General features: G+C 41.4%; 1 protein-coding gene across 1 annotated transcript in view; it reads right to left on the bottom strand.

Annotated features, from left to right (window-relative positions):
* Window positions 1-5,996: 5,996 nt before the first annotated feature.
* gria1a (glutamate receptor, ionotropic, AMPA 1a) overlaps window positions 5,997-13,905 on the bottom strand; it is an 80,153-nt gene continuing 72,244 nt past the window's right edge. Inside the window, 6 exon segments of the mRNA XM_058649205.1 lie at window positions 5,997-9,828; window positions 9,830-9,901; window positions 9,903-9,970; window positions 9,973-10,009; window positions 10,011-10,064; window positions 12,243-12,377. Of these exon segments, the coding sequence (XP_058505188.1) occupies window positions 9,688-9,828; window positions 9,830-9,901; window positions 9,903-9,970; window positions 9,973-10,009; window positions 10,011-10,064; window positions 12,243-12,377 (507 nt within the window). The 3' untranslated portion in view covers window positions 5,997-9,687.

Here is a 13,905-nt window from a genome sequence, read left to right as displayed (position 1 = left end):
CCAGCTCCTTATTTAACACGAGAACCATGTCGTCGTCTTCTATGGTGATCGTCAGATAAAGATGCAGTTTAACCTCAACCTTTATCGTGCCATCATGTGCCTTAAATAGTAAAAACATCTTAAATTGATTCATGATTATAGTATCTGGTTAAGAAGAGGAACAAACAGCAAAAGTCAGCAAAACTATTATTAGTTTACCCGGGTTCGTGGTATGTGCGCGGCAGTATACCGCAAGCTTTAACCAGCTTGAGCTACAGATGACAGAATTTACTCCACCTATGACAATTAAAGACAGATTTGGGGATTAGGCAAATTGGACACTCTAAATTGACCATTTGAGAGTGAGAGTAGATGGTTGTTTGTCTCTGTGTTCTTGTGGGCAGCACGGTGGCACAGTGGTTAGTAGTGGTTGTGAGGCACTGTTGCCTCACAGCAAGAAACTCTGTTCAATTCCCAGTCTGGGACCTTTCTGTGTGGAGTTTGCATGTTCTCCCCATGTCTGCGTGGGTTTCCTCCAGGCTCTCCGGTAAGGTTGGTCCCTTGTGGAGGTGTGCTCAGTTGCAGCGGCTCCATCTGACCTTGAAATTTCGTTGTGCAATTTGGGTTGTATAATGACAATAAAGATGATTTCCTTTCCTTTCCTATGTGGCCCCGTGTGGATAGAATGAATGAATGAAACAAGGCTTGTGGGGCAGACAATTACAACTGAGGGGAACCACACAAAGACAGGTACACACTAGTTAAAACAAACTAAACTGGGAAGTAACAAGATACAGATAAAGGGAACAAACTGCAGAGCAAATAAAGACCATGGAAAACCAACAGAATGTTAAAATAACAAGAGCAAAAAACAAATAGCTAATTAACTAATTCCAAATAAGTAAAGTCCAAACTAAATAAATCATTAAATCATTCTATATAACAGGGATCAGGGTACAGGAGTCATGACATTAGAAGTGTTTTACCCTCAATATTTCCTGGAAATAATATGGTTCAGCATCATTACACTGATTAATATAGGTGACATACACACACACACACACGCACCACTAATGTGTCATAATATGCTAAATTTGGGTGCATTATAAAAGCCACAAGTGATACTAAATGAGGAGATGTCCAGGAGCTGAGCCAAATGATCGGGCTCAATTATAAGAGCCAGAGCTTCCATTCCATTCATGTTGCTAATCAAGTGTCCTTAGTGGAAAACCTAGTATAATGTTCACTGTACGCGTGTGTGTGTGTGTGTGTGACCACTTGATGCTGCGGCAGCTCATTAACAGTTTTCTGATGAGAAATCTGCACCTGGACACAATTAACCTGCAATGATTCCACATGCTGTAACAAAAGGAGGCAGTTCACACTTTTTTTCTGTCCTTTTATTTCTCTCTACTCTCTGTTTTCTCATCAGAATATGTTCTTTTGTCTTCCACGGACTTATTTCTGCTGCAGTCACCATCAGTGCTACACCCACTGCCAGTGTTTCAGAGAATCTTCACACCGGTCCTCTCATGCTCCAGGACAGGTGAGGCATGCAGATTTAATTTTAGATAAGGACTAATTACTCAGGCTCAGACCTGGGGACATGATTCTCTGAAGATACATTTCATCCAAGGTGTGAGATTAGAGTCAGTGGGTGTTGAGTGTGTAAGTCCAGTGTGCCATCCGGGGGCCCGACGCATGAAAGTAGAATTAAGAAATCAAGGATATGTGAGAAAGTGGGCCCTAACCCATGCTAATAAGTTCATCCTGGCTTACGTCCATTGCAAAGACATCAAACCAGAAGGAGAAGGCACTTCTTGGTCAAACTAGGTGTAACTTATCGTGGTAAGTACGCATTCACAGCTTTTTGAAGAGGACCCTGAGATCGATCACAGATTTACCGATGCAGAAATGGAAAGACGCGCGTCGCCAAGCGAACATCAGCTTATAATAGGAATTTATGAAGAGAAGAAACCCTGACATGAAAAAAAGGCACAAAAGTTAATAAGATCAGAGAAAAAGTCTGGCTGAACTGTGGACCCACTGAACGCATAAGTAGCCCAATATAAAGAACTGTTTTTATACTGATTTCAACTGAGGTTGGTGCTTTTGAATACATTGGAATTTCATGGAACAAAACAGAGGTGTCCTAAAAATAAAAGCTAAAAGTGGAAAATCTCCTTCATGTTTCCCTGGGTTTCCATGGGTTTTTCTTACTCTGACTGTAAGGGAACATGTTTTGTGAAATCTGCAATTCATGTTACATGTAGCATGGTCGTCTGTGTCCAGTAGAAGGCGCTATAGGGTACCCTGCATACAGTTATTGAAGAGTTGTTGACTGAATTAAAGGCAGCTGAGATGAAGATAAAGTTCCTGTACCCATTTATTGATTTCTAAAGATATCGCTAATACACGAGCCACTGACTTTATCACATAGAGGTCAGATAGTGCGGCAAATATATATAATAATTATAATCATTTAAAAAAAACATAGTCCCTCCAAGATCATCTGTGGTGAGTTTAGGGCTCTCTGCTGTGTGATGATGAATTTTATACCATCACTGCATCAAAACATTGCAGGTGCTTGAAACACCAGAGGATCTGAGCTGTCCTGAAACACTCTCTCCTTCCAAAGCCCGTCAGAGCTTCATCATCCCCCCAACCAGTAAACTAACACTTTTATTCTGAAATGATGTTGTATATTGATCGTCATGGTAACTTATGCGCCTCTGCTTTCATGCAACTGACTCAAGGATCAAGTTCAGCCAGGATAACTGACTTAATCTCTTATTCTAGTTTCATGCAACACGCCCTGGGACAGTCTCATCATTCAAATCTGATTCATATCTGATTCATCACAGACCTGATTTGATGGTTCATATTATCATATCTGGGACACCACGCTGTATTGAAGCAGGAGATATACAGTATACGATAAGATAAGGTTAACATCAGATGCACCTTTAAGACAAATTTATGAGTGAGGTTTCATAGTGCTGTGCTGTCACAGTGCAGGTAAATAACACCAAACCTCGGCAGCTCATGTTTCATGGCCACATGTTGCCTATGCTGTATGTCTGATCTCGGACTACAAACTGAAATTACACAAATCTGATTCGAAGTTGGGAATCCATAATCAGATTTCTGTGTTCACACATCGACGGGAAACATGAGTTACTTCACTTTGGTGAGTTTGCGGGAATTTATAGACATCAGACCTGTAAAACTGACGAATCACATTGAAATGTGATTCTGGAAAACACATTTAAGTGTTTGACAACTCTGCTCAAACACCTTGTTTGAAGATCACAGATGAGGGTGAGAAGCAAATGCTAATAATCCTGTGACTCTTGAAACACCTCTCATGGAAACACAGAAGACACACAGCGAACAGAAAGGGAGAGAAAAGAGACATTAATTATACATTAGGCCTTTAGCTGTCAGGCCGAGAGAGAGTGGGGGCTTCTCTCTCTGTTGATGTCACTAATCATGGGGTGTGACAGAGCATGACACCCCGCTATCTCTGTGCAACACACACACACACACACACGTACACAAGACGCAGCTCAGCACACAACGGCACATTCTATATTTGTTTCTTCATCATTATGATAATTCCTTCCTCTGGGCTGAACAATAATATAAGAGGCGGCTGTTGCAGGATATGTCTCTTCCAGGTAATGAAAGTTATGTTTCTTGTTTTCAGCCTGTCTTCTAAGAGACGGAATTTGCAAAAGCAGAATTTAAATGACGACGGCAGGAAAGTTAATACAAGCAAACAAATAAATAAAGCTTAACGTGCGCACATTCAGGTAGACGACGAGCTGCACATTTGTCAGTCGGCAGCAGATTCACTGTCACAGGCAGATAGTGTGTATGAATACTATCATGAATCAATATAAACACGTAAATCCAGCCAAGGATGTTTTTCTTAATAATGAAAAAAACTTGGAGGACTGACTAAACCTAAATTATCGTCAGTGTAATTATCTGAAATCAACATTTCTTTCTCTATTTCTCCATCTATAGGAGTCATCAATGGTGTACTTCAAACTCTTTCATCTAAATGACTGTTTTGACTTTATTTGTGTACAACTGTTTAATCGACTTAGGTCTCGTATATCTTGAACACCTCAGCTCGTTTGGTCTCATATACAGAGGTTCAGTGATATGGAACACTCAGCTCAGTTGTCACCAATATTTATTCTCATCTGCACAATATTGTCCTCATGGATGATCCTTGTAAACTATCCATTAATATTTTGATTACATTTTTTCAGTTTTTTGTGTATTTATATGTATATGCAAGTGTCCTACCTTTTTTCATTCCTTAATCCCGTTTTTACTATTATTTTATTAATATTTTAATTGTTTTAAGGATTAAAATATGCCCTGGATGATGCACACACTGTAATCAAAAATGTTCTAGTCTTGATGACCACTCAAAGCTGCTTTACTCTATTCACAGGGACACATCGGCATGTAGACAGAGCAGAGCTGGATATCAAACCCTCAACCTTCCAGTCGCAAGACGACTCGCTCTACTTGTAGCGGGGAATCAATTTAGTGCTACTCTGCTACATTGTGTGTCTTTCTACCATGCACTTACTTCGAAATATTACATTTTGTAAGCTGACAGAGCATTGATTCAGCCTCCTCATCAGTGCTGGGTTTCACCATTTGTGTCTTGCTGTCTTCGTACCAGCTTCTTCTATTATTCTGATTTAGTAACATTTCAGTCAGAACAACGTGTTTAAATATATTCTAAAGCAGAACTCTGCAGGATTGGTGTAGTGGTTAGCACTCTTGCCTTTGCAGCAAGATTACACGGGGTCATGACCCAGCCGGAACGAGGGCCTTTGTGCATGGACTTTGCATGTTCTCCCCATGTGTGAGTGGGTTTCCTCCGGGTTCTCTGGCTTCCTCCCACAGTCCAAAAACATGCAGATTTGAGGATTAGGCAAATTGGACACTCTAAATTGATGGTAGGTGTGAGAGTGGATGGTTGTTTGTCTCTATATGTGGCCCATGTGATGGATTGGTGACCTCTCCAGGGTGTATCATCCTATATCAGCTGAGATTGGCACAGCACCCCCAGCGACCCTCACTGGGAGGATAAAGTGGTAGAAAATGGATGCATGGATGACATGGTGATGGTTACATTTCTTGTGGCTGTCTCTACTCCTCCTAGTGTTTGTTCGCAGAAAACCAGCCTTGCAAGTCCAGGGCCACGGACCTGGAGTCCTCAGAATCAGGAGGTCTTTGGTCTTGCGACAAAAACACAAATTGAGTTTTTACGACAGTGAGGAAAATGGATGGATGGATGTTTACGGTGGTGTCATAAAAATATGTACTCCAAAACTGCAGAGGGAGCTCCGTTTAAAAAAACAACAACCAAACTTGCAAAGTTCTGCTTTTAAGTTTTAGTCGGACTTACACAATAATTAGTTTTATTTCTTAGGAGTATTTCACATGCTACACTCCCACAGGGCATCCACCTGCTGGGGTCCACAGTCTCCCACACGTGAGATCACCTGTGCTGCTGATCACTGTGCAGAGTAATGAGTTCAGAGCCAACATGCGAGATAACAAAACACCAGTTAATGGTGTTAAGGTAATTACCCGAGCCCACACGATGAGAGGCTCCGCCACTCTTTTTTTTAACTTCAGATCTGTCCATGCTACTGTATCTGATAAAGACACGCATGCCCACAGATGCAAATTAGTTTGAGTTGCTTAATTAAATGTTGTCTTAACTCACTAATTTGTAAGACCCTGACGAGGACCATTAAGTCGACACAAATTGGTTCTTTTTATTTCTTTTGCAGCTCATGTAACACTGTCTTCTTCTTCCTCTCCTGCAGCCCGAGATCATTTTTTGCACCACTGCACGCCTTTCAGACCCAGACACCACTTAATCCCTTTCTGCTTGTAATATCTAAAGCCATATAGCATTTGCCCAAGGCATGGAGTGAAATATAGGACTCCTGTGGAATCAAAACTGAACAAAAATGTGTTTTTTCCCCCTCTTTTATTCAGTTACAAAAGCGTGATGACTTCCTTTCAGGACACTTTGGTTAGAAAAAAAAAGTTTATTTCTCAAAAGTTAAATTTCTAGTAGCTGTATTCATTGTTTTATTTATTTTTGCTTTAAACTGTGTGAACCCACTCATTGACCATAGTTTTCATTTTTAAAACCTTGTCAAAGTTAAAAAAAAGAAGAAAAAAAACAACAAAAAAACAACCATAACGATGTTTCTGGTGAACGAACTATGATTAGATTCCAGTAAAATACTGTGAAAAAAAGGACAAAGAATTATTCAAATGGTGTTAAATTTCATTTCAAGCATTTAAAAAATACACCAACAAATTAAATTAAATCAAATCAAAACTGGCTTTGAACAACATCAGCATTTACATATTATTCAACATCATGTGTGTGTGTCTTTTTTTTTTACACACCTCAAACTTTCCTGGCACCCTAACTCTCCTGTACAATACAAACATTGAGTGTTTTTTTTTTTTTTAATTATTTATCTTGTTTTTTTTTTAAACAAATCTTTTTATGGCATATAAAACATCTTTCTGAAGGTAAAGCCTCCACTGAATGACGCTGTGCTGTGTCCTAATTTAAACAACACCAGCAAAAGAAGACGTATAGATGGAGGAGGAAAGGAAAAGTACTCACACATTAGGTAACTAATCCAGGTACACTGAGGCATGATTCATAGGAGAACATTTTCACTGGGGAAGAGATAAAGCCTTTTATATACATAATAGGTGGAGATATGTGAGAGTTCAGTGAACTCTGACTGCCCATTTGTCTTGTAAGGAAACAAAAGGAGCCTCACATTAGATTTGGTTCTTTTTCAAGGAGAAACTCAGAGGAGACTTAGAGGAGAGTGAAAATAATAGATGAGCAGTTGTGGAGGCAGAGGATGAGCACTGTCTTTGTACAGGCGTGCAGCCTCTGCTGTGAGGCGAGGGGTCAGCGCGAGTGTGCAGTACATAATATAAAGCTGAACGCCGGCATCAGACAGCAGTGGAAATCTCTAGCAACAACCTTCCGGTGACCTTCAAGAAAAATCACACCTCTGAACACTGTGAACACTCACACACACACACACTGTACAACCACACACGCGTGAGGATGATGACATTCAGTGCATTTCAGGACGTACTGTATTGATGATGATTTCATTTCATTTAATATAATAAGCCCTTTGCACGAAAGCCATTTCGACCGGTCACAGCCAAAAAAGCACAGGTATAAATACGTTAATGGTGGCTGAGTTCCATTTAGCTTCCTCAGTTTCACCGACCATAATGTGATCAGTAACACCTGTGATTTACCGGCTAAAACGTGACAAAATGGCTGCTGTGACAAAAAGGACAATATGTTACTGACTTCAGCTCGCCCACATCTGAAGGATTTCACATTTTTAGAGTTAGGCTTGGCTAGATAGCACTTTTTCATGCCGGATACGATCAGCAACCTCAACTAATGATTCCAATACTGTTCAGATACAGTCTTTTTATGCATTTTTAAACAACCAGTCTGATGAAGACTTGCAGATCCATTTACCAGTGATAACTGAAAATGCATGACGCTCCAGCTGTGTAACAAATATTGCATTCCCTTAAAGGAAGAAATAAACAGTAATGACACGATACAGTCAATTTCAGCTGCTGCTGCTTCTCTTTATCAAGTGGCGTCAAGATGTCTGACGTCCAATTTTGAAGATACGAGATTTGCAACCGGAAGTTCACAGGCGTCACCTGCAGCTAAGCACCTGCTTTACGACATTTACGACATATGTGCCATATGTCACGATAAATGGGAACATCATTTACAAAACTAACACCACATGCAACTGGTGAAGACATGAGACTAGCGTCTTCTTCAGTCCTCCCCCTGGTGGCCAGGAGAGTGCATATTTAGGGTTCATGAATTATATCAGATCTTCATTTTTCCAATCTAATTATTTTGACCAGTATTGGATTAATCCCAACGCTGGGATTAGCTCATTTCTAACCAATGAGACGACAATGCACAATGTACTTATTGCATTTGGCCGTGGGACCTTTTATGTGGGTGGGGAAATCAAAATATGAAGTCAGGGAACAGAAGTTTCTGAACTAAAGACACAAAAGGTCACCTTTACACAGCCTCTAGCTGTGATATGAATAACTGTTGGTTTCTGTCACACTTTGACATTTGTCACCTGTGCGACTGTTGAGCTTTAGGGAAAAGATGGTGTTTGTCTGCTTTAATTCTTGTTCCTTATTTCCTCGTTTCATGGATATATGAGCTAAGGCAAGATGAAGATACTGAAATCTGACTGAAAATCTTTTGAATATAGGAGTCAACATTATATTGTCACATGCTTTAATGAAGCCTTTTGACGAATTAATCTTTTATTTTGTTTCCTGCTGTGGGCGAGTCGGGCCTGGAAATGCAAATGACATCACCACGTGTCGTTTTGTTTACAGAATGAAGCGGGTGAGATTTTTCTTTAAGACCTTCAAGTCAAACCCAGCTGCATGCATCTTGTCCTCACTGCCCTCTGTGGGCCGGGGCCTGTCGCTGTGATTTCTGTTAACGTCACATGCTCTGAAAGATAAAGCTGCACAGCTTCCTATAAACACGGATAACGAGCGACTCTGAACCCTGCTTCCTATGCTGGCTCGCAAGAGTTAGAGGACGGAACCTTTCCTTTTATGGGTCACACACACACAATCTGACGAGGATATGCCTCTCTCAATAAATTGGGAGTGAATAGCTGTGCAGCGCATTTCATAAAAACTGAATAGAGCTGAAAGTAAATCACAGGAAAGAGTGAACGATGCAGCAACGGCTCCAACAATAGGTTGAGGAGTGTTTTCTCCAGATTACATTTAGATTTGTCAATCGTTGTCTCCAGAGTATATCAGTGGATATGGTATGAATGTCACAACAGCAGAATACAGTGTAAGGTCACTCAGTACTGTACATAACCACAGAGTAATGTGTCAGTAATGTTTTCCTCTTCTCTCTAATCTTTCTCACACAAATCAAAGTGAGAATATCTGAATCTCCGAGAGCATAAACTCTAATCTATGGCCAGATAAATGACCAGAGTAGCAACAAGTTTGTAATGCATCTGTCATACTGTACGAAACGAAGACAAGGCATGATGTGCTGGATGAGGTGTTGCATGTTCATTGTAGCCAGGCCAACCACTGATAAACAGCATTGACCTTCAATCGAGGAAAACTCAAATCAGATTACAAACAGTGTAAACCAGATACTATACCATAAAAACTGGCTATGCTACACAGAGCACTTTGTCCTTCCAAATTGGCGCGTGAATGTGAGAGTGAAAGAGAGCTTGAATGTGCCAAAACTGTATCAAATCATCCTCACAGTCACAAATGTTTATTTCCTTATTTCCTCCTCTGCCACATCTGTCCATCAGCCATCACAAAGCATCTATAGGTAGTACAAGGTCAGCAGTGGAGGTGAAGATATTGCACACGCAGTCGAACGTCAACAGCTCCATCAAAATGACACAGCGCAGGCGTTACATTGAATAAAGTTCTTTTTTTCCCCCACACATATAATTGAACACTGTAAAAAATTCAAAAACGCCCCCCTCCCCTTCCCCCCTTGACGGCTTCTTTATTGCAGCACATTTCTCTTCTTTTGTTTTCAGCGTCTCTTCTTCAAATGTCCACTTGTTTAAAAAAACAAAAACAAAAAAAACACTGTTGCGTGTGCATTTTGGCAGTAAGACAAGTCTTGAAAGAGCTGACAGCCGAGAGAATAGATGGGTCAAACTGGACAACCATGATTGTTGAGGTCCTTGAGAGTCTTGTGCTCTTCTTTTGCCCCACCCTGCCTATTCCTCACCGCCAGCACAGTCATGTGATGATCACATGCCGGAGGCACCCAGTCCCATGCTGGCGGTGTGGCTCATACAGGGCAGCGTCTGAACGGTTTTGGGGAAGTCATGGGTGAGGATTCGTCCGTTCTCTCCGCCGCTCCCGTTGCCGCTCATCCTGGTCAGGGTGGAGCAGCGCATGGCGTCGTTGATGGATTGCTGTGGAAACAAACAGTTCACAGTCAGTCTGCACGTCACGTCTCCATGCATCTCACCAACATGCACTACATGATAAAGCCTACGCAACAGAACTAGCAGTGTACAGACACTTCTGAATGTGGTGCTGGTGCACCAAGACAATTAAGAGAAGCATTGCCTGTTAGGAGTCACAAGGTTTCTACTTTTTACCACCTTTATCTAGGCCTGATTGATTTTCAAGGGTGGTAACTGGTGGTGGTGGCTGATATGCACCAGTGTCCTAATTTGCAAAAGGAGGAGGAGCAGAGCGAAGTGTGGGTAGTAAGAATGGAGCAGAGTCTTCTTGCATTGGTTTAATAAGTTCATTCTCCAGTAAAAGCCACTGAGCCCAAAAAAAATGATCTAATGATGTGTGTGTGTGTGTGTGTGTGTGTGTGTCAGCCTGCCTCCAATACTCTATAGCTGATTAAACTGGGCAAAGCAAGCGCAACCTGGAGCAACCGGTGAGTGCTGCATGGGGACTGGAAAATTACAGCGCACTCTAATTGGAACAGCGTTGTTGTTTCTCTGCAGCCAAACAGCATAAAGGAACCTCTGCACTAATAGGCTCCTCGCCAATCTCATCTGCATACTGATCAGGTGCGTCTTCGTGGGCTGATTAAAACACACTCATGTAGAAGATCACTCCTTGTCTCGGCTCTCCCTTGCTCTTTGCTGATTACAAGAATGGCTTTGATGTTGGGTGAATGACTCAAAGGTTATTTGTTGTAAGCTTATCCATGAGGCAGAGGAGGAGGAGGAGGAGGAGGAGGAGGAGGAGAAACCTCACATCTCCAAAATAAAAAGGACAGAGCAACACGTCCGTACTGTTTAACATGTTCTGACACAACACAACATTTTGAGTTAAACTGTTTCTGGGTTAAAACAATGATGGAACACATGTGAGCCGCACCAGACCTGCCTGATGAGATACATATAAAGGATGTTCACCACAATGGGCCCTGCATTTGCGAGACAGTCAGCAAAAAGAGAGGAAGGAGCAAAGGAGATGTTTGCTCAGAGTGACAGAGAGATGTACCACTCTGATTCAAATTGCCTTAATACCTGAGCTGTAAAGTGAAAGTCCTTCACTTGAATTGTGTGCTGTGACAATATTGTTCAATTGTAATGAGTGTTGAAATTGTATTTAACAAGAGGCCTGACATTAAAAGGTATGTGCACTTTAAATTTTAATTCTCTATTGCTTTTTAACCCTATAACACCGAGCATATCGAATAAGATACTTTGCATTAATGTAACTACGCGATAGTAGTGAACGGTTTCCAACAACAATGTGGTTATTACGGTAATTTCACTCGTGCTGTCGCAGGAAGCCGGCAAATCCGTGTCTTTGTCACCAGAGAGTAGAGAGATGGAAAAAGTTTACATATGTGTAGGTGTTCATGTAGAACTACAGTGTTTTTCTAAATAAAACTTTTTTCTTCATTTCAAATTGTTAATACACTAATTTAATTGTAAATAACTGCCAGATATTGAAAGTTATGCTGGAAAAATGGCAAAAGCACTTACTCACAGGACATTTTCTGTTCCTTTTAGAGGAACAAAAAATTCCAGACGGACATTTTGAGGCTTAGGTGTTACAGGGTTAAATGTGGATACAGATGACGTAATGCAAAGCTGATGATAGAGTCTTCTTTTTTACGACATTTAAGTGTGATTGTTAAGGCAAATTAAGCAAATGTGGTGTAAGTTAACAACTCTGAAGAGCTAACACAGGAACTACTGATTGAATTCACAAAAGCAAAAGTAAAAAGTAAAAAAAATAAACAACAGGCAGAAGGGCAATTTTAAATCAAGTGATTGAACAACACTACAGGAGCGAGGGGAGTGGCAGAGGTAGAGAGAGGTACAGGAGAGCGTTTGCACTGCGGTGGAAGCCTTGAGAGGCCCTACTGTGATCACGGGTTAGATGGGCGGAAGTGTGAAGAGGCGGATGTCATCATCATCATCATCATCATCAAGGCTTCATCACAGCGTTTCCTACCCCATGGCTGTGCTCTGCTCTTATATCTTAACAGTGTTGTTGGCGTACAGGCCGTAGCTCTGCAACTCTGTGTAGGGGGCACTAGCACCACTGTCTAAGGCTGAGCAGTGAAAGGCCTGAGCGGCTGAGGCGGCAGCGGCTCGCGCTGTGGACACCTTCATTCGGCGCGACTCGGTCCTGGACTTGTAGCAGAACTCCACCAGCGCCACCAGCATGGCCAGGCCCAGGCCGCCGATCAGGATGTAGAAGACTCCTGCCACATTACTGAGGCTCAGAGCGCTCGTCTTGTCCTGGAGGGAGGAGGGGGGGGGGGGAGGAAGAGAGAGGCAGGGGCGAGTGTTAGGACGCAGTCGTGAGGTGGAACAAAGACAAGAAATACATACACGTGAAACACACGGACAAACAGAAACAGGAAACACGTCACAGCAAAACAACAAATACACACAGTACACAGAGCTTTACAGTCAAAGTACAAGAATAGAGGACAACACACACACACACACACACACACACACACAACACACACATACAAAAAGCAAAAGGAGGCCTGTCACACAAAGTTTGATTGAATAACTTTGGACTCTTAATGTCACGACACTAAGTAGAGACGCAGTTGTTGAAATTCACAACACACGATCAGAACTGGTAAAAGGTTTTAGGTTCAGTTTTAAAACAATCCGACAAAAATACTGTATAAATTCAAGTTAAAATAACAGGTACTCAAGACTACAGAGGTTCTATAAATATAAATACACTATGACTTTTGTTTCCCTACTCCTCGGCTTTATTTATTTCTATAGAAGTATATCAGGGATTTGGGAAATGGGCAGGTTTCTGCTCTTGCTACAAAACAGTGGGTCATAAAAATGCTGTAAAAGGATTCAAAGGCAGTTTAACAGTATTCAGTCAGGGCTGGAGAATGTTCAGCGCATTTAATTTAAAAAAAGGAGACAAAAGGAAAGAAAATGAGCTCCCAGTGATTTATTTAATCGCACAGACCGTCATCAAATCAATATGAATTTAACAAAGAAAGGCTGCTGCAGTGATCGTCTCTGATCCTTCTCCAGTGGAGAACTTATTGTAGTCTCGTCCCTGTGTACACATTCACAGCTGCATGTGTTAACCAGCTCGCTGTTGTCCACAATCGCCATTTTCAAATTAGATTTGGTAGAACTACTAGACGCTCATTCAGAGAGAGCTGCGCCTCACTGACGTTGCTTTATGAGACAGGCCCCACATATCAAAACAACAGACACTGACCTACATGTTTTACATTTGGAAAAACATTTCACTCCATTATCATATTAAGTCACACTTCTTGTACACAACAATTTTTCCTGATAATTATTATTATATGAGGGGACAGGGAGGTACAGGAAAGTGCATTAACCCCTCGCATCACATGCATTCACATGCAGCTACAGCACAAACAGGGTAGTTGGACTTTGCTTCGCGTTATAGATCATTATTCTTTACTGCGATGGCTCTGACTTACATTTATGTCTATTTATAGTCGAAATGGATTCATTAAGACTGGAGTCAGTCAAGCTAACAGGCGTTCATGGAGCAATGACGACTAATGGGGATGTTTCCTTCAGTACGTCCATTTGGGGAATACCTTTGGTCACATAGGTATTTGGTATCCACCCCTGGCTGATTGTACTCAATTCCATTGTAAGTCACTTTGGATAAAAGCGTCTGCTAAATGACATGTAACGTAACATAAAGTGATCAATGTCACATGGAGAGCTATTCTGTCTGGGTGGTTACACTTTATTATGCGTTAGTATGCACCGGAGCTTACAGTTGACACGGAAT

This window comes from Solea solea, chromosome 14 (assembly GCF_958295425.1).
Source record: "Solea solea chromosome 14, fSolSol10.1, whole genome shotgun sequence".
NCBI lineage: Eukaryota > Metazoa > Chordata > Actinopteri > Pleuronectiformes > Soleidae > Solea > Solea solea.
The sequence above is the reverse complement of the archived record's forward strand: the minus strand, read 5'-3'. Positions and strand labels throughout refer to the sequence as shown.